A 20,757-nucleotide genomic window follows, 5' to 3' on the forward strand; every position below is an offset into this window, starting at 1 on the left:
AAATCAACACAAAAAAAGCCCAAAAAAGGATAATTAATGAAAAGAGAAGAAGACTAGGTCTTTTTGAACAGAAATAGTTTCAGATTCATAACAGGAGATTCATAAATGTGCCATAATATTCTCTGTGCAAATTTTAAGACCCTACTTTTCTGAGTTCATTAATAGAATTAAATAAATGAGTAGGTATTGATAAAGCTATGACTTGAGGACAATAATCCCTCCATTAATGAGTTAAAATATTTGCTCCCGCCAAAATAAACGCACAAGGATCGGATAAGATAGTGGAAAAGGGGGGGGGGGGGGGGGGGGGGGGGAGGGGCCGGGAGGTTCTGAACTAGCAAGACCAAGATGGCTTCCATTCGCATTAGAATTTTATCAAGTTTTCAACGTTTCTCAAAGATTATATCGCCCAGCATCCACCATGCTAAACCATCTGGAGCTTTACTTTCCAAGAGAGAGCTTTCGAGCGAGAGGTAAGCTTGATGTTTTCCTTGTCTTTTTCTGTTTATTTGACACGTTGAAAGTTCTAAAGTCAAACTGAACACTATTCACACCTTTTAATGACCTTTTATTTATTTATCTATAAGAAGTATTTAAGTAGGTGGATCTAGTTCAGCAAAGGCTGGTTCGAATTGAGCTCTCAACTTGTTCCCTTTTCTTTCTGTTCTTGTTTTTCTTCGATAAAAAGTTATTATCACAAAATGGTTTGTATAAACATGACACGTAAATAGCACTCAAATTTCTAAAAAAAAGTAAAAGCGGAGAAGTCTCACGAGTTACAACGGGTTTTTAATTCAAATTTAATGCAATTAAGCTCGGCAAGAGTGCCAACCTTAAAAGTACGTATTCTTTATTCTTTTTAGGGACCGACATGAGTTGATGGGGGGGTCGGGGGGTGGATTTTTTTTTTTTTTTACATGAGCTTGAGCGCAGGATTTTTTTTTTAATGTCACTAAACTTTGTAGGAATTTTTAAGATCCAAAGGGCTTGCAGGAAATTTTTAACTTAAGATCTCCCCCAAAGCCCCCCCCCCCCTGAAAAGTTAAGTGGTTGACTACTAATGAACCATTTTTTCTTACCCCTAACCCCTTCTTGCATAATATTACATTACACACGTCCAGAACCATTAAGAAGGGGCCTCAAACAACAGAAAAAGCGACACCCAAACCTCCATGATATTATTTATGATTGTTCACATTTCAGTCATTCGGACCACCCCTTTCCATCTGTGAAAGGCCGTAATTTCTTGACTCTCAAGAACTTTACTAGTGATGAGATTCATTATCTTCTCTGGTGTGCCGCTGATCTCAAAGCGAGATTTAAAGACCCCAACTGGAAATATCTATCTGAGGTAAGAAACTTGCTGAGATCTCCTTGATGCAAGGTGTAGCGAAAATTTTGCAAAGTCTCAGAATCTCAGTGTGTTTTTTTTACACAAGTCTCGAAGTCTCATTTTCCCCAAAAAATATTAGGGTCTCGGTGTCTCTGATTTTTAAACGCAATCTCAGAGTCTCTGATTTGTTAAACACTATCTGTTTAATGTTGTTACCATGCTGCGGGTTCCCCTTGTAGCAAGACTGAATTGTAACTCTACTTATCCTTTTTTTTAACTGATTTTTATGACATACCTGAGCAAGTTATCTGAAAACAAGTTGGAAAAGCTTGGGCTCGGATTCAAATTTGACAAGAGTCTCAGGCACGGATTCGGAAATTTGACAGTCTCAGGTTTGGATTCTGAAACACGGTTCCCGACGCCTAGGCAAGTCTCGGATTTACCCATCGCTACCCCTATACTACTTTGGCTACCACTAAAGTTCAAAGTTAAGAATGTTAGCTAATTATCATATTTAAATCATAGACTCATGAATCATGCTCCATGCACAAAGCATTTATTTGCCTCATTGGTTGGTTAGGTGAATTTCATGTCAGCCAGATAAATGGTTTACTTCACAAAGTTGTCAAGGTGGCCACATTAGTGTGCCTTGCATGACAGTAAAAGAAACTCACCCAGCCCATCGTGTCTTTGAAAACCACCTCTAAGGTGAATAATTCAAAATTCTCATTTCAGTCCTTTAGTCCTCTGAGTGGAAAATCAGCTGCCCTCATTTTCCTAAAGCGCAGTACTAGAACACGCATTTCCATGGAAACAGGTATTGCGGCATATTTTTATTTTATTATAATGAATAAAACATTCTTGACACAGTAGGTCGTCACCCAGTATTTGCTATGGTGGTGGTGCACATTCATAATTAAATAATAGTATTTGACTATTTGAGTATTTTTATTAAGTAGTTTTTGACGATCTTTTAATAAGAAATGACCCACTTTCAGGATGGGTGCACACACCAAGATACACACCCCAGGGGTTGCACTGCCTCCCTCCTTTCTGGTCCATTCCAAACACCTGAAAAGACCTAAGCCTCGAAGAATGCTAATGATTAATTAAAAAGGGGTGGGGTTTTTGTTTGGTTAATGCTGCACCTTTGTTTTTCCCATTTATTGCTGGTAATTGGAATTCCAGGCCATCAACAGTTTTTTATTAATCCAGGTCTGTCTTTACTTGGCTGTCAGCCTGTGTTTCTCACTGATAAGGACATCCACCTTGGAGTTAATGAGAACATTTATGATACAGCAAGGTAAAGGGCGAATGGAAATAATCGTCACACCCAGGACAACATGTAGCCATACACCCCTTCCTATGTAAAGTAAGCCTAATGGTACAAAAATCATCTAGATTTTTCTTTTAAGACTATATTCTTAAGAGCATTTGTAAAGTGTTTTTGTTCTTTTTGTAAGAAAGTTGTGGAAAATAGTGTGTCATTGCCAAAAAAAGTGAAGCCATTCAGTAGTCTTTAGAATAGTTGAGGTCTTACATAGAGCAATTTGCAAACACACTAGAAGGTTCTCAGCGATAGAGATAGAATCAAAATTCAGACCACTGTCAAATCTTCCGCATTAGGCGGGATTCTCAAGATTTTGGGCATCTTCTCCTGCTCTCCCGCATGGAGCACCAAATCTCCCGCTTTTTAGCGATTTTTATCTCTTCCAAAAAAGTATTCTTAATAGAAAATCGATATTTTGCCTATTCCCTATTTTGCCTTGAGTTTTTCGAAGGTTGACAGGTATGAAAATTGGAATTGCTGCATAATTACAGAGCTTGTAAAAAGGTATAGATAAGCTTTGTGCAGAGTGTGGCACTATGCAAGGTGTAGAAAAGTGAAGAGAGATTGAGAGTTTGAAGCATTAGCAACAAAACACACTGCAGGGATTCTTTCCTAGAGTTGTTTACAGAGTAGCCAATGATTAAGGTTTGTTTTCACTGGGACGTAAGCACAAGAATAAGCGCAAACGGAAGCGCAACACAGTGTGAGTTGGTCAAACATAAGCGTAAGCACAAGAAAATTAAGCAGTTGCGTTCTCTTGCGCTTATGTTCTAGTGAGAATGGGAAAACTATGTGCGTTCCGCTTGCACTTATGTCCAAGAGAGAACCAGCCTTTAGAATTGAAGTTGTTGGAGTGACAGCCCTGTATTTGATTCTTTAAGCAAACCCTGCTTTTTTTAAAAAAAAACTCCTATAACCTTAAGTAAAGAGATAGTTGTAGCATCTTTATAGCAAACTAACTTCACTTAAATCACAACTGTCTCTAACTGGAATCTTTCCATTCTCACACAGAGTCTTGTCTGGGTTTGTTGACATCATCCTTGCACGTGTGAATAAACAAGAGGAGGTTGAGTCATTAGCTAATAATGCAACTGTACCAGTCGTCAGGTGAGAAGACTTGAAATAGTTATTTTAATAGATCCTCTTGTTTTAACATCTCAATTACCATTTCAGTGGCCTTTCAGACCTCTACCATCCCTTGCAAATTCTGGCAGATCTACAAACTCTGCAGGTACAAAATTTTGTATTGGCTGAATCTATAATGGAGAAGTTATCTTTAATAATTATTTTCTTGTATTTATAAAAAAAATGTATTCAGATATTTGTCAATACCAAACCCACAATGTAAATCAAAAATAACATGGAAATCAATAATAACTCTGTATTATTATATAACACTGTATTGAAAATTCAGTAAATTTTGATTACACACCTGAATAGGATAAGTGCTTTATGTCTCCTGAACACCACCTTAATTCCTTCCAGGAACATTTTGGTTCTCTGTATAACCACACAGTAGCATGGGTTGGAGATGGCAATAATATCTTGCATTCCTTTTTGATGGCTGCGCCAAAGATGGGAATGAAACTACAAATAGCCACTCCCAAGGTATTGTGAAGATTTTCTACTTTTTGGCTTTGGTGATGTGTTCTTTTCCCAGGGCAGGAGTTGGGTCTCCCTAAAAAAGGCAAATCTGCGCATTGAGAAAATAAATTTTAACCCTAAGGATGGGTGAGGTCAGCATCAATTTCAACCCCTAAGAATAATTGCTGGTCTGCAACAAGGCATTCTAAGGGATTGTGTATCTATAAAAAGGCCCATTAGGGATGGATTGCAGTTGCTTTATAGTTTTGTCTACTAGCACCTTTATTGAGAACCGAAAGTGGACCTTTGGCTGTTGTGTTTGTGTGTGTCTGTGTGTGTGTGTGTGGGGGGTATTCGCACCTCCTGCTTCCCCCCCCCTGGGTACGGGCCTGGATGGCACTTTGGCAGATCTTACACCCTGAGACATAGGCCAAGCAAATTATGATGACTTTTTTTGGGTATGTCAATATCCCCGCCCCCTATCTGCCGCCATTCCAAGATTTCCAGACCTCATTTCTATCTTTATCAATAGGGCTATGATCCAGACCCAGAAATTCTCAAAGATGCCATGGAATTTGCCAAAGAGGTGAAGTAATAAATTATCTTTGCTATATGATCTCTCAAGGCTGTAGCTGGGACTGGAGTGGTGACTGGTGACCCCCCCCCCCCCCCCAAATAGATGTTTTCGAGCCATTAATTTCAGTCCCAAGCAGTGTTCTTCAACTTTTATTTTGGAAACCAAACTCAACGAAACAAACAGCAATTTCTACTGTGAGAAAACTTACAGACTTACCTATAGTTAATCAAAAGCACTCATAAGAAAATATGCCATCAAGAAATGCACAGAATGAAAATAAACTTTCAAGGTTGCCCATTATATCTAACCTGCTTTAGTGTGCTATTTTTCTTAGGACATAAGTTTTAAGAATGTGAACCAATAGCAAAGCTAATGCCATAGCAAGGATATGCAGTCTTACAGAATTTAATATTTTGAGAACATTGTTTGCTTTATTAGTTTAAGACGACAATCGAGTTAACAAGAGACCCTCGTGAAGCATGTGAAAAGGCAGATGTCGTGGTAACGGACACATGGGTTAGCATGGGACAGGAGGAGGAGTCAGCGGCGAGACTCAAGGCTTTCCAGGGTTACCAAGTCAACAAAGAGGTATGATGTAATGTTGTCCATAGGAAGGCCTATAAACTTGGAAAGCTTATGGTGGCTTGGTATAGAACTAATTTTGACTGTAAGGAAAATGTCCCCCCCTCTCCCCTCTTATTTTTAGTATTGAAATATATTATCATTAATGGTTTTTAATTGCTGTATCCGACTAAAGTGGAATGACTTTTAATCTGAAACCTATATTTCATTTGTTAAACAAATCAAGTGACAAATCAAGTGAATTTTAAGGTATTTGAGGTTTATTTAGATAGCAATTACAGGGGGCGAGCCTTTAATATTGTTATTGTTGTTCTTGTTACAATGATCATCACTAGTGTGGTATGATTATTGTTGTTCTTGTTCTTGTTACTGTGATCATCACTAGTGTGGTATGATTATTGTTGTTCTTGTTCTTGTTACTATGATCATCACTAGTGGGGTATGATTGTTATTGTTGTTCTTATTCTTGTTACTGTGATCATCACTAGTGTGGTATGATTGTTATTGTTGTTCTTGTTCTTGTTACTATGATCATCACTAGTGTGGTATGATTATTGTTGTTCTTGTTCTTGTTACTGTGATCATCACTAGTGGGGTATGATTGTTGTTGTTCTTGTTCTTGTTAATATGATCATCACTAGTGTGGTGTGATTATTGTTGTTCTTGTTACTATGATCATCATGTGTGGTGTGATTGTTATTGTTGTTCTTGTTCTTGTTACTATGATCATCACTAGTGTGGTATGATTATTGTTGTTCTTGTTCTTGTTACTATGATCATCACAGTGTGGTGTGATTATTGTTGTTCTTGTTCTTGTTACTATGATCATCACAGTGTGGTGTGATTGTAGTTGTTGTTCTCGTTCTTGTTTCACTTGTTACTATGACCATCACTACATCACACAGTGTGGTGTGATTTTTTTCAGTTAATGAGCCTGACCAATCAGGACTCGGTATTCCTGCACTGTCTGCCACGCCACCCAGAGGAGGTGACGGATGACGTCTTCTATTCCGAAAAATCCCTTATATGGCAAGAAGCCGAGAACCGGAAGTGGACAGCTATGGTGAGTAGAATCCAAGAAGTTCAGGAAACACTAAGAACTGAATAGAAGCACATATCTACGGTATTCATATTAAGCATCGGTCAAATGGAAATTATAATTAATGAGATCGATGGCCTTTGACTGATAACGTGTCTGTTTTTATATATATTTTTTTCAGGCGGTTATGCTGTGTCTTCTGGAAAACCACACACCAAACATTCCCATGCCGACTTTCTGAAGCAATCATGTCTAGTACATAGGAAATATTCAGGTTTTAGGAAGATCGATAGCCAGGATGTGGCGGATGGGGGCTCGCTCACCTATTCGGGACATGCTGGCGTCTTGTGGCTAGTTTGAGCTAGACGTTGTCATCAATGCTGGATGTGTCGACCCGCTGTTTGCATAGTACTTTGCTATGTTTCTGAGGCCTTCGTCTAGCGCCGTTCTTTTCGTTTGAGTTCTAAATACTTATAAACAAGTATGCATTTGCATTTAGAACGGAACACAAAAAGAACGTTGTTTTCCCTAGAACATTGCTTAGCTAATTGTGATAAACATGTTTGAAACTCGATAGGACGAATAAACGCAGAGAAAAATACATTGGAATGTACCTGTCTTGCTGGTGTACGTACGCACTGACACCCCGTCCGCACGTATCCGTTTCATTTGAAAACGCAACATCTTTGTTACCATACGGCTTTCGTCCACACGTAAACGATGACCGAAAACGGAACAATTTGAAAAAGATGCATGCCCTTGTGGTGCCGTGTGGACAAAAACGTAACGTTTCGAAAATGATTGGTTCTCTTTGCGCGCGCGATGTAAACAAGGAAAATAGTTGGCAGACGCATGCGCGGTAGAGCTTGTTATCCTTTCTGTGTTTTCGTGTGGACGGAACCTTTCAAAATAAAAAGGATTCGTGTTTACGCGATCCTTATGAAAACGAAACAAAAAGATTGAACGGATATGTTGGGACGGGGTCGGAGTTACAAGACGACTAAGTGACTCCACCAATTTAAACTCATAATCGCATGCTGGTTTGTCGCGTGGCCAGTAATTGACGAAAATTCTCTCGTCTGTCTCTGTATATTAAGACCCCTCTCGAACCCTTTGCGTAAGCCAAGATTGGAGCCTAGAATCTCTAGTTGCGTTACGACAAAGAAGGCAACCCCTGAAGGTGAGGGCAAGGGAAGCAACCTCTGAGGGGGGAGGGCAGGCGGAGGCAGCCTCTGAGGTGGAAGGGTAGGTTGGGGAAACCTCTGAGGGGGGAGGGCAAGCGGAGGCAGCCTCTGAGGTGGAAGGGTAGGGTGGGGGAACCTCTGAGGGGGGAGGGCAGGCGAAGGCAGCCTCTGAGGTGGAAGGGTAGGTTGGGGAAACCTCTGAGGGGGGAGGGCAGGCGGAGGCAGCCTCTGAGGTGGAAGGGTAGGGTGGGGAAACCTCTGAGGGGGGAGGGCAGGCGGAGGCAGCCTCTGAGGTGGAAGGGTAGGGTGGGGAAACCTCTGAGGGGGATGGGCAGGCGGAGGCAGCCTCTGAGGTGGAAGGGTAGGGTGGGGAAACCTCTGAGGGGGGAGGGCAGGCGGAGGCAGCCTCTGAGGTGGAAGGGTAGGGTGGGGAAACCTCTGAGGAGAAGGGCAGGGAGAGGCAACTTTTTAGGGGAGACAACTTCTGAGGAGGTAGGGCAGGGGGAGCAAAGCAGATCCCGGTCAAGTGCTATGTGATATATCTAGACCCCAAATAACAGAGATGCAGTTCGTAAAAAACATAATTACACAAAGATTCAATCAGTGTAATCATTTTTTATATGAATTTTGCGATAAAATATTACAAATATTTTCCTCATAAATACTGTCTTGAGATATCAACAATGTGCAAATTACATTAAAAAGTTTCCAAGAGAAACAACTCGTACAAAACGTAACTTTTGGCTGGTACAAAATATTGTAGTAATCAATGTCAATAGAGCAATTGGGTCTCACCGGCCTCTCCACCAAAAGTTATTTATAGTGCCACGCGTGCTACCAAAAATAGCCAACTGGGAAAATTCCATCGTGTTTTGGTGCGCGCCGAAAATGTTAGTATGGAGATATTTCCTGCAATCACATTAGACACATTTCACATTTTGCCTCCCTTCTTCTTCCTTTCATGCAAAATATGTTCGAACATAACCATATCATCTTGATCTTAGGAAGAAGAAGTTCGTATTTCTCTGAGAAGTGATTCTAGCTCTTCGATTCGTTTTTGCAACGCCTCCTGTTCCTCAGGGGGCTGTTCCCTATACTGTCTTTCAAGGTCCTTGATTTGGCCCAGGTACTTAATCCGTAGGGCCTCAGCCGCGTCATCGGACAGCACCTCATTATGTGGGGACTCGATTCCATGTCCATTTTGCATACGATCCTTGCATACGTGATCTTGGTCTACATTGATAAACTTCTCGAAAAGGTCTTCTGCCAGGTCTTGGTCCCTTTCTTTGAGGGCCTCCGCGGTGCTGTCAGATGAGGTACCTTCGTGATAATGAGATGTCCTTTTTTTAACATTCGTCTGAGGCTCATTCAGAGTGTCCAGAGCATTCGACTGACTGACTCGCACCTGTGCGTTACCTATTAACGGGATGAAATGTGTTACCTTATTTGGCGTGCAGGGTACATGCACAACTGACTACTTACAACTAGAGAAAGGCATCTATCTAGTCTCAGGCACTTTATCCGGGTACCCTGTGCCTTTGTCTCAGGTATACTATCCGGTTGCCATCTACTTTCGGATCCCCTGTGGTGACGTCATCAAGACCCCTCGATCTAACCATACTATTACATAACTGTTAGATTGGTCCACTCTTAAGCTCCAAAATATAGATTTAAAACCTATCTATCTATATATATTTATTTATATATATAAAAAGATTGAAAATCTTTCACACAGAGCTTTGCTCTTTTTAAATATAAATAAAACTATCAGGATTACCAGCTCACCTTCAACGCAGCTCTTGTCGTCAATAACGGCCTTATTTTCGCCTCTACTCCCGCTCGGCCATAGTATCGGCGAGCTCCTGGTAACCAATCCTCGATCTGGTGAGAGCACTTTTCCCGTCCGGGGTATGCTCCTACTTTTCGCTTCTCTTGTCTCTCTCGTCCAATCTGTCGGCTTCTCTTGAACCAAAACCGATAGTTCATTTTTCATTTCGCTGGTACGAACTTCAAGATTCCGAGTGACCTTTTGAAATTCGTCGGAAAGGTCCGTAACAATCTGTTGGAATATCTCCTTTTTAGGGAGGGAAGAGTCGTTTTTGTCCATGTTTTTCTCAGTTGAAGAGAACTGTTGATCAAACTTTTTCTCCAGTCGCTGGATCTTGTGTTCGATTGAGCGTCGCGCGCTGTCGATGTCCGCACTGCACTGCTCCTGTCTTGCCTCGAATTCGAGGAGTGATCTCTGACACGCATGGCAGTGGTAGGAATCCTGTGGAAAGAGATAAAAAGGGCTTCAGGAGACATACTTCTTGGAAGGGGCGGGCAACCGGAAGTAGAGGGTCACGGTTTTTAAAAACGTCTGATTTTCAATTAAGACTGGGCCGTACTTACTTTTGGTGGTATTTTAAAGCTGAAAATATTCTTTACGATGTTCTTACATTTTAGTGTATATAAAAACATAATATAAAAATAAAAATGAATTATTAGGAAGAGTCAATAGCAATAATGGTTAATATTATAAACACAATTCGATTCTGCTTTTCAGATCAGAAAAACGAAGCAATATTTTTCTGCTATCTGAGCTTCGGTATGTTTATAGAATTTAGTTAAATCTCAGGCTGGACGTTTTTAAAAAAAAAGAGTGTATGTTTTTTGAACGCAGGTTTCTTATGTAAGCCAATGTGATGGATCGTAAACGTCTGCTTTTGGGGGATGGAATCTAAGCTTAACAAGGAAACAAAACGCTTGAAATTCCTTTTTCTGTCTATCGTCAAGCATCTTTGCGAACCATTGGTTGTCGAAGAAGGTGGAGGGGGTAAGGGGGGGGGGGGGGGGGGGGGGCGGAGTAGCCCAGTTACGCGCCTTGAAACTGGTTCTCACTAGGACGAAAGCGTGAGCACAACAGAAAAATTCTCCTATTCTCACTAGATTATCAAGCGCAATGGTGTTTTCACTTGCGCTAACATCCTAGTGCCTTTAGACGCCCTTACCTCAGAGTCAATATACACGTGTTTTTCTTTGCCCTTCATCTTCCGTCTCCTCTCCCTCTCCTTAGCTCTACGCGCCTTGTGATGCTCACATGACCTGCCTTGTGACCTCTCCACTCGCTCACGTGACCTTTGTGATTCTCGTGACCTAGATCTGTCACGTGATCTGTCGGCCTTTCTTTTTAAGCGTCCAAGTCCATCCAACTTATCTAAAATCTCTTTGAGTCCCTCGGAATCAAGTTCGAGGTTGTCTAGTTCATGGATTATTATCTTTTTCACATTTTTCGCTTTCTTTTCTGATTCGAGTCTATGTTTGTGTTTACGGCTCCTATGCGTGCCGCGTCTGCTATCGTTAGACGCATCGCTTCCTGAGCGCTGTGGTCTATGTTGTCTCTCGTGCGAATCACCGCTATCCCGTCTTGTCCGATCTTTCGACCGGTGTTTACTTCCGGACCTGTCCCTTTCCCTACTTCTATCCTTTTCCTTATCTCTATGTTTTGAAGAGTCTCTGTCCTTTTTACGATCCTTACTTCGCTCTCGACTTCGTTCACGTTTCTCACTCTTATCTCGTTTTTTCTCCTCCTTTTCCCGTTTCCGTTCCAATTTTACAGCCTTGTCGCTATGTCTCCGACGTTCCTTGCTCTCCTCGCGTTTCTTCTTCTTATCTTTATGTCTCTTTTTCCTTTCCTCTTTTGTCTCCCCCGTCTCGTTTTTCTCCCAAATTTCTTTTGCCCTTCTCCAGGAAGGATCTTCCGGAAATAGCGAATCTATCGGAAGTGAATTGTTCAAAGGTACGGGTTCTTCCACCGGAAGTGAATAACCCGGAAGTTCAGAAATTTGAAGAGCTTCAGTTGACAACCGATCAATATCTAGCTTATCATCAAGAATCTGGTCCACCGGTAGTTCGTCATCAACCGGATGTGTTTTTAACGGAAGTGAATCCACTCCATTGACCGGAAGTGATTTATCATACTCTCCACCTTCCGGTGCGTGCCTCTTCGCGGGAGATTTTTTCCTCCAACTAAAAGACCTCCGTGTTTTAGAGTTTGCGTGGAAGTCGGGATCACTAGAGCTGCGGAATAACCCGAAGAATGATGATTTCTTGCCGTGGGATTTTTCTCGATTTCCTGATGGAATTCCATTTTCTCCCACCGCTGCTGGGGGTACGTATGGTCCGTACTCTTCAAGGTCCTCACGACTTTTAGTGCTGAAATAAATATAAAAGAATTTAATTATTAATCAGTTGTCACACATAAATGGTCTCATGGGGCCTGGGACGAGCGCACATTAAAAACCTGTGATAATCTAAAACGTTAGTCTCCAGTGTTCTTTTTCAAGATAGCGGCAAGCAAAAACGAATTCCTTGTACTAACAAACCACGTGACATTTCAGGTGGCAAACTTGTCCGCTCTCCGACTTTTGGCGGGAAAATATCAACAACAATTTAGTTTGCCAATCAGCCAGAAAGTTTCTCAGTCAGAAAATGCTTATTTTGATTGAAATATTTCATATCAATATTTGGGTGACCTTAAAACTCGCTCGGCCAATCTCTTGGAGGCCTGGGTCTAAGGGCTTTTCAAGGCTTGTGTGATAAAGATTTGACCAAGCGATAAAGTTTTTTTGACACATTTTTGCCTCGAGTCTTAAATTTACAGGAATCAGCATTTTTCACCATGTTTTCTGGAGACCAGGGAGCGGGAAAACTTTAGCTCTTCTAAATATGGGCATCAATGCCCATATAAGGCAATGCATACGAAGGACACTATCCGTGGGGAATATGTTTGATATGGATATTTTACGTCCCTCTCTGGCGTGGAATTTCACTTGAATTTGCAACTCAAAAAGTCACGTGAATTCTTAGTGCAATTCGCCGAATATAATTAGGCGGCCGAGTGGTGCGAGCGCTCTTTGCGCAAGTAGAGACCCTTGTGTGCGCCCGCAATGATCGCTGGGCCACCAGGCATGGCCCATAACCCAATTTAAAGCCCGGTGTCCACAAAACGTAGACCTTAAACTTAAAACCTGTGAACCCAAAAGCTACGACTCCAAAAGCAACGACCCCCAAAATTTTGCCGCTATTAGCCTACCTTGTTTCCCAAAATGGCTACACAGCGTGGAAGTTTCATGTGAAATCAGTGAACCTTATGAGATAATAAGCTTATTCAATTTGTTTTTTTTCTTTATTGGAAAATAGTGAACTACTTGTGTTTCCATGTGGTCGTTTCTTGAAACGCCAATAAACTCAGAAACCCTGAATGTCACCCGGTAAACTATTTCGGGTGTTTCTTCCAAAATCTTAATTGCCCGCTAACTTTATACGGGAAATCGCTTCATGTTCTAGCTGTGTCGAGTTGTAGAAAGTTTTCATCACAGAGAAAACCATTCCACTGCCCGGAAAAAGTGGGCCAATCAAGGCTTACATCATTTTATCGGATTTCCTTCCAACCAATCAGGTTTCATCTCTTTCGAATGATTTGACATTTAGCTGTCACAGTGCGCCTAAAAATATAAACAGCTTTGCTTGTAAACCGTTTTGCTTGAAATTTGCTTAAAAATTACAGCTTTTTCACATCTGTAGAGTGCCTTAGGACATCATGAAGTCTTTTTGGGCATAATTAATGCTGTGCTCATGGATGTTTGCACGCTGAGGTTGATTCAATGAGATAATTCCTTGTCTGGGCTTCACCAAGTTAGAAAGGAATTTTCTGGTGAATGGCCTCATACTCTCCAATGTGGGCCATCCATCTTTGCTACCCAACCTTATTCAAAAATTGTTTTCAGGCTTATTCTAGGTTCCTTGGACCTGGAAATGTTTTGTTTGGCTTCGGGGCAAAGAGACTTATAAAAAAACTGTTATGATTCTGGAGGAGGAGATTGCCCGCCTGTCTGTCAAGGTGTTTCCATGACTCCCATGATGCAGTGCAGGCATGCAAAATAGGCTAAACATGGTGACTCGCTTCTAATGGAGGTTCTAGCATTGATTATTGTGACTTATTGCTGTAAAATGGGACCTGACGGAGCGCAATAAAGGTATCAATTGGTGACTTGATCTGTGTTTGCTTGTCTCTATTTGTAGTTCGGAATTTTGTGTCTTTTTTGGTAAGAAATGTTTCTTAGTTTAAGAATTTGTTTACGGATTGGTCAGAAATCAAGGTTGATATTTTGACAAAAAAGTCAATTCTATTACATTGCTTTGATGCGCTTTTGAAGGTCGTCTATGCCTTGGATGAATCTATGAGTATCCGGGTCTGGTGATGTTTAGTTTGCATTTTTGACGTTTTGGAGTTGGGCCTATATTTTACAGGCGTCTCAGGGCGTTATGGCAATGAAAGACTTAAAGCCTGAAATAACCACCTCACAGCACAGAAGTGTTTTGATATTAACTTTCCAGAAAAATTTAAATCCTGAAGAATTTGGACGAACCCTAGACCATACAGAAAAAGAAACAAAAACTGTTTTTACAAGTCAATAGAGTGTGTTAAAAATAAACTATAGGAATTAGATATTTCCGGATTCATAAATAAGCATATCATTATCGGATAAGAAAGCGTATAGTTAAAAGTATTCTATCAGCTTCATAATATCAGCTCACCATAAGGAATTGTAACGTGGTTTTAATAATACTTTACCACTGCTAACATCTGCTGTTAAATTTGTTTGACCTAGGGCAACAACTATATCACAGCTAGGCCCTCTCAAATCCCCGCATGCATGTTATATCGAGATTTCACCAACCTACACATCTTGGATTGTACAGTTAAATCCATTACGCAAATTTTGTCCCTAAACTATGCAATAATGTTACTTTTACTGCTTATTTCAAGAGCCTTTTGAAATAAAGTGAATTTCTACATTGTCTCTTTCGCAATAAGAGAATTGGCTTTGATAGGAAAATTAGTTTTGGGTAGTTTTTAATCAAAAATGGATTTCCTTTGGAATTGGACTAATTTGAAATTGGACTCTTCTATAGAGACCGCAAGATAAAATATGACTGCATAAATGCGTATGTCAACACAAAGTTAAGATGCCCCCGCAAAATATTCTCGAACCGCAAAAAGATAAAAACATGATCATTTAACCGATGTAGAAAGCTATATAAATCTGTTATCGCAATCTGACAAAACGTTTAAAAAATATGAGCCAATCAAGTCTATCTACAACTTCTTTGAAATCCTTTATGTAACCGACGAAAACATTCGTGCTCAAGAAACAGTGGATCCATCCTAAGCAAGCATTTTATTTGTTGACACAAGCAATTTTAGGGAATGAAATGGTCTTGACTTGGTTTTATAAAGAACACTTATTCTCCCCTATACAATCATTTAGAATTCATTTGAATTTGATCACAAAGAGTTATTTAGTCTCTTCACGTGGCACGAAGAATAATCGAATTTCAATTATAATCTTTATCTCAGTAACAATAAAATCAAACAGTTATTCGCACTTTTCCTTGAAAAACAGCCATGGCTCTAAATCTTTTTGTATGGAAATTCTGGATCATCAGAATCAAAACAAGCTCACAGTACGTGAAAATTAAAGGCTTTACGTTTTACCAGAGAGCAAAAGGTCTTATGTGGCAATTATGGACTGCGCGCGCGGTTTAGACACAATCAAGGACACCAGACACTAGAAAAATACAATTCCTCGCTGAGAAATAACTCGATAATAAGAATCTACAAAAAGTTCAGACTGCAAATAAATATCTGGCATATAGGTGTTGTCTTAATTAGTAGCATGTGATAAAAGTCACGCCATTTTCAATCCGTTATTTTACTAGAAGGCTAACAAAACGCGCGTAGAACAACAAACGATACGGGGAAATTTATACACGACTTAGGGCTTAGCATCTTTGTTTTATCTTAACCACTAAATCCTACACCCTGTGGTTAAGCAAAAGTTTGTTCTTTAAACAGTGCTTAAGATATACTAGGTACAATTGCATTTTTGCGGTTTAATTGGACGGCGCGAGTACCTGAAGTGGCGTGAAACGTTCGCAAGAGTTCTGCGTGCACACTAACCTTCTAACGACAACACAGCGGAGGCGCCCAAACATCGCGCTTAAAAAGAGCTCTCAGGTCGTTTCTAGTTCCATTAAAACCTCCAAAACTCTTCAAAAATTATTCTATGTTGATCGGTCTAGAACTCTTGACTGTAGCCTTAGAGATATCTAGATTTCTTGAGGCACCAAGGAGACTCGACCAAAGCCAAATCCAATCGAGCCATCCGCCAAACAACGTCGACAATTTGCATAAATTACATATATCTTGTCACATCTGTTGTCAAATAAGAATTTTCCTGAAGAAGAGTGCCCCTCAAATAGCTCAATGTAGGAAAATCGGTAGGCAGAAGCCTTCCAAGTATTTGGAATTTTGTTCTTTTTCAGGAGTTAATAGTACTTCGATACCGACGAGAGACGCTCAACCTGTGTGACCTTGTAATGGTCACACAATCCCGCCTACTGTGAAATTCGTAATGTTTTCTCTTGAACAAAGCCCATTATTTCTTCACAACGGGACTTCAAGCTTTATGACCCCACACAAATCATATATCATCTGCTTTTGTTTAAGTGCTGTCTTTTGAAAGTTTACACTTTGGAAACTAAGAAAAAGTTTTTGAAAAAAGAAAAAGATTTTGTTTAAAAATAAGTACATGCTCTAAAATTACTTAAACGAATAAAGTAAAACAATAAATGCTTGAATGCTTAATTTAAATATGTACCCTCCAAACGAGTATCACAAGAAACTCGTACAAATAAAATGAAATAAATCGTCTAATATAATAGCGACTTGGAAAAAAAAAACACCACAAATATCACCACTTTTTTGGGGGTCGTAAAAGCCGTAGGGGGAGCAGATGTGCTAGCTAAAATTTTGCAGTTTCAGTGCACCTCCTCCCCCCCCCTCCTTCTTTAGAGATTAAAAAACCATCGATGGCAGGCCCGCAGCCGTGGGATTTTGAGCGGGGGGAGTCGGCCACCCATAAGCGGAGCATTTTCTCTTAGGTAGCTCGCAGTGGTTCCCAATTTTCCTTCATTAGACCGGACAGGCCCTGGCTACGGGCCTGGACCAAGTTCCAAGAAAGTAGGTTAGCGCTTATCCAGGAATAAATATGGTTATTGAGACATTCGATAAACAACCCATGTATCCCTGGGTTAGCGTTGACCTGTTTTCGAGGAATTCGGCCCTTGATGGTAAAACAATATAGAGCATCAACCTTCCAACTGAAGATCTAGAGCAATTAGTGATTACATACATGTTTTTAGCAAAAAGCGAGAAAAGGGCACGAAACATGTAATAGAAAGGTTAGACTGCGAAACAAAGGTCGCAAGGATGACTTTGGCCATCTTGAAAACGTCTCACTTCACGAATGAAGAGATAAAAAGGGTTACTATATGTTTCGTTAATTCCCTGGGACGTTGGCAGACCTCTTATCTTGAAAGGAATTAGACCAATGAAATCCAAGGCTGATGAAAAAGTCTTAACCTACAATGGCTACATAGCAAGAGAAAGATGTTATAGTCATCAGACTAAAAGGGCTTTTTTATGCCTTTGCAGTATCTTCACGGAACGTTTATTGTCGGATTTGGCTACATACCAGAATGATCTAGGTTATGCTTTATAGTTTTGTCTACAAATAGCACGTCTTTTGGGAACCAAAAGTGGACCTTTGGCCGTTGTGGGGAGTACATTCGCACCCCCTGTACCCCCCATGGGTACGGGCCTGGTCATTTATATAGAATAAAAACGAAAGAAAAGCCTATAGAATAAAAACGAAAGAAAACCTTATCGATCTTTTCATTCCACGAATTCAAGAATTCAGTTATTTCAGAAAAAGTTCGACTTATAGATTTGGTCATGGTGAAATATATTTTAGAAAATGTTATCGAGCGTTCAAGCAATTCAAAACTATTCAATACTTAAACAGTAAGTATGAAATAATTCAATAATTATATAATATTTGTATGGGTTCTTTCTCCAGGATGATGGAGTCATTTTAAACGAAAAGAAATTGTAGAAATCTTTGCCGAGGCGAGAATGTGATTCGCGTTTCACTATCCCGTGTTACCTTACGCCCTTTACTATAGCTATGATAAAGACTGCCGTAAGCGGATATCTATCTGACCGCAAGCGAATTGAAAAGAGAGATATAATACTATTGGCTGGTGCTGTGTGGTCAAACATTCTTTCGAGCCCGTGCATCTTTATGCCAGCAGCACAATCGAACTCACGGGTAGGTCGTTATACAGTCGTTTGACAAAAGGTTGTCGTCAACCAGCTTTGCGACTACGCGACAAGCCCGCATGTAAGCATGGGTAAAGAGCACTGTATAACTTCTGACTTATGCTCCCGGAGGAGGGAGGGGGGGGGGGGTTCTTCAGGGTAAAAGTGATAAGGATGTTCGTTGGGAAATTCGAAAAATACCCCTAAAAAATACCTGCACGCCAAAAATTGCTACCCTAAAAAATACATCAGAAGCATTAAAAAATACCATTACTAAGAGAAAAGCCTATTTTTTTTTTTCTCGGATACCCCCTAAAAAAATAGCTGAGTCCCAATTTTGACCCCTAAAAAATACGACAGGAATCCCTATCAGTTCGACATGGAAGCCCCCCCGGGCTTATGCTGCATTCACACCAAAACCATGTTAAGTTACACAAGGTTTTTCTTTGCCTGATTTGCCAAGTTACTCATTGTGTTGCATTCTTAGCTAAATTATCACTTAGTAACATGAACAGTACCCTGGTTTTATTAACGATTTTAACGATGGGTATACGCTATTAGCGGTTTGTGTCTCTATTTATGTGTGTACTATACCTTTTTAGGGAGCATAAATACAACTGCACGTCCTTGAGTGAATTATGTCGATCCATCAATTTCCATTGAAGCAATAAACAGTAAATATATATGGCTAGTTCTTCGCCATTAGACTCGTCAACATATGTCGTAGATCCTCTGTTATTTCTCAAAGTCAGCGATCACTAAAACATTCTATTTAGATGGCGATAAAGATAGATCTGGAATTTTGTCAAAAATACAACGATGTTTTGCAAAGCTACCCATTAAGTGTCACACAGTGGGAACGCGTGTTCACTTCATTTGAGAACATGCATAATAAACAATTTGCCGGTGCTTTAGATAGAACCACAGGAAAAAAAAATCAATCCAGGAATTTGTTTATCTAGACTCAGGGGGTTAAAACCATTAAAGGGTATTCCTAAATCATGGCGCCATTCTTTGAACAATAATCATCTCTTTTGTTAAGCATGAAGGCGTGGCAAAAAGCTTTCCTAACCTGGCTCTAATTAACAACCAAAGTATATAAGCTGCCCCATAAAAGCACGTACAAAGAGGAAGATAATTACGACCCCATTATCGCTACATTAATTCTCAAGACTGTCAATTTAAGGTGTAATTCTTAGTGCATTTCCGAAACCAGGTTGTTTAGAAGTTTTGGCCTTCTGCTGTAGAGGTTATCGGGCAGCGCTCTCGCAGATGATAATATATTAGCAAGCTTTCGCCTAAACCTCTTCAAGCCTCTAACTGCTGAAAGCATTCTCTAGATGTCTCAGTTATCGCGAGTTTTGATCGCTCGGCATGCCGGGAATTCTTTATGTGCGAGGGTGTCCGCGTTGACACCGGAAACGGGAAGGTTTTCGCGTTGTCATTATATCTGTAGGACAGGATCAAGTTCGTTGCAGGAGTAAATAAAGGGTTGAACCGTGAACATCAGAATTTCGAGCTCTTTTTTGCTTCCTATGAATTTAAAAAATCAGAAAAATATCGCTCGATTCCCAGGATAAAGGGCTAAGAAAGAAATAGAGTATCAATTAACAATTCTGTGAGTAACTCGGTGAAAATGACCCGGTATTAAGTTTAAAGTGGAAGTCTAACGCGTTCAAGCACAAACAGCATATAATAAGAACGATTCCCTTTCCGCACACATATCTTTTATATTCGAAAAAAAGTTCGGGACCCCTGTTCTGGTAATATGCGGAAAGAGCTAGTAACACAAAAAGAGAAGCCTGCTGAGGAGGGTAAATAAGGTGAATGCCAACTAGGACATCCATAACAACCTCAGCTGCTTTCCCGCTCTCCAGTTGGTTAGTTCGGGAAATTATTGTTACCGGGCTTCCGGGATTCCTGTGGTGAGCAGTGACCCCTCCCCCCCCCCCCCCCTCCCCGAGCCCCAGGCATCGGCCCGAAAACCCCAAAACAGTAATTTACAAATAAAGCCGCTTTATCGAGAACCGGACAGCAGGCCTCGAACAACGACAATAAATGTTTTTAGTTTCTAGTCTCTCGGGACAATTCTACTAATTTTGAGCTTCTAGTAGAAAAAAGCCCTTCTTTCTGAGAGTGCATTACTCACCGTATAAGTGCACCGTTAGATATTGGAGTAGCTTTAAGGCCGGGATTACTCGTGGCATTAGGGCTTCCCTGGAAACACGCAACCACGAATACGTAAATTATAAATGATGATGGAGGTCTTCCCCGTAGAATTAGAGCTTCCCTTTAAAACACGCAAACATGAATACGCAAATATTAATGATAATGATGGTCTTCCCCGCAGAATTAAAGTTTCTCTGCTAGTAATAAACATATATCATCATAATCATAATCATCATCATCATCATCATCATCATCAACATCATTATCAACATCATCATCATCATCATCATCATCATCAACATCATTATCAACATCATCATCATCATCATCATCAACATTATTATCAACATCATTATCATAATGTGATGATCAGCGATTGATAATGATAAGTATGATGATGGTGATGATGATCGATGGGAATCATAATGAAGATGATATGATCATAGGATTGACCGATAGGATAGGGTTCTTGGGTCCAAATACCTCTGATTTGCGTCTCTCCCGAGGCTTCCTCTCCGGTGATTTTGGCCGATGAGGTCTGGATTGTCTTTGCGTTTGCGCACTGAACGCGCGCTCGATTGCGCACATTTCGTGGTATTCAAGTGGCCGCTGACCAGTATCGCCTCGTTGCCGTCGGCCCATGAGTTCCTCGTCCTTCTCTGCTTCCTTTTTGCGCCACTCAATATGCTTCAAGTAGTCTTTTCTTTCCCATGGGTACTGAAAAACATACAAACAAGGGCTTCCGTTTTTAG

General features: G+C 40.5%; 2 protein-coding genes across 2 annotated transcripts in view; one reads left to right on the forward strand and one right to left on the reverse strand.

Annotated features, from left to right (window-relative positions):
• The first annotated feature begins 326 nt into the window (after nucleotides 1-326).
• On the forward strand, nucleotides 327-7,046 carry LOC5516660 (ornithine transcarbamylase, mitochondrial). The gene is made up of 11 exons (XM_001636675.3): nucleotides 327-473; nucleotides 1,204-1,351; nucleotides 2,069-2,150; nucleotides 2,549-2,636; nucleotides 3,675-3,770; nucleotides 3,837-3,894; nucleotides 4,149-4,271; nucleotides 4,780-4,833; nucleotides 5,263-5,412; nucleotides 6,332-6,469; nucleotides 6,627-7,046. The coding sequence occupies exons 1-11, from the start codon at nucleotides 349-351 to the stop codon at nucleotides 6,684-6,686; spliced, it is 1,122 nt and encodes a 373-aa protein (XP_001636725.3). The 5' UTR covers nucleotides 327-348; the 3' UTR covers nucleotides 6,687-7,046.
• Nucleotides 7,047-8,229: 1,183 nt separating this feature from the next.
• Nucleotides 8,230-20,757, reverse strand: part of LOC5516651 (protein phosphatase 1 regulatory subunit 12A) — a 50,550-nt gene continuing 38,022 nt past the window's right edge. The window contains exons 11-15 of the mRNA XM_048721593.1: nucleotides 20,489-20,722; nucleotides 19,986-20,053; nucleotides 10,620-11,823; nucleotides 9,415-9,898; nucleotides 8,230-9,045 (exon numbers count right to left, since the gene is read on the reverse strand). Of these exons, the coding sequence (XP_048577550.1) occupies nucleotides 8,630-9,045; nucleotides 9,415-9,898; nucleotides 10,620-11,823; nucleotides 19,986-20,053; nucleotides 20,489-20,722 (2,406 nt within the window). The 3' untranslated portion in view covers nucleotides 8,230-8,629. The remainder of the gene's footprint in view (nucleotides 9,046-9,414; nucleotides 9,899-10,619; nucleotides 11,824-19,985; nucleotides 20,054-20,488; nucleotides 20,723-20,757) is intronic.

The sequence above is a fragment of the Nematostella vectensis genome, chromosome 14 (genome assembly GCF_932526225.1).
Source record: "Nematostella vectensis chromosome 14, jaNemVect1.1, whole genome shotgun sequence".
Taxonomy (NCBI): Eukaryota; Metazoa; Cnidaria; class Anthozoa; order Actiniaria; family Edwardsiidae; genus Nematostella; species Nematostella vectensis.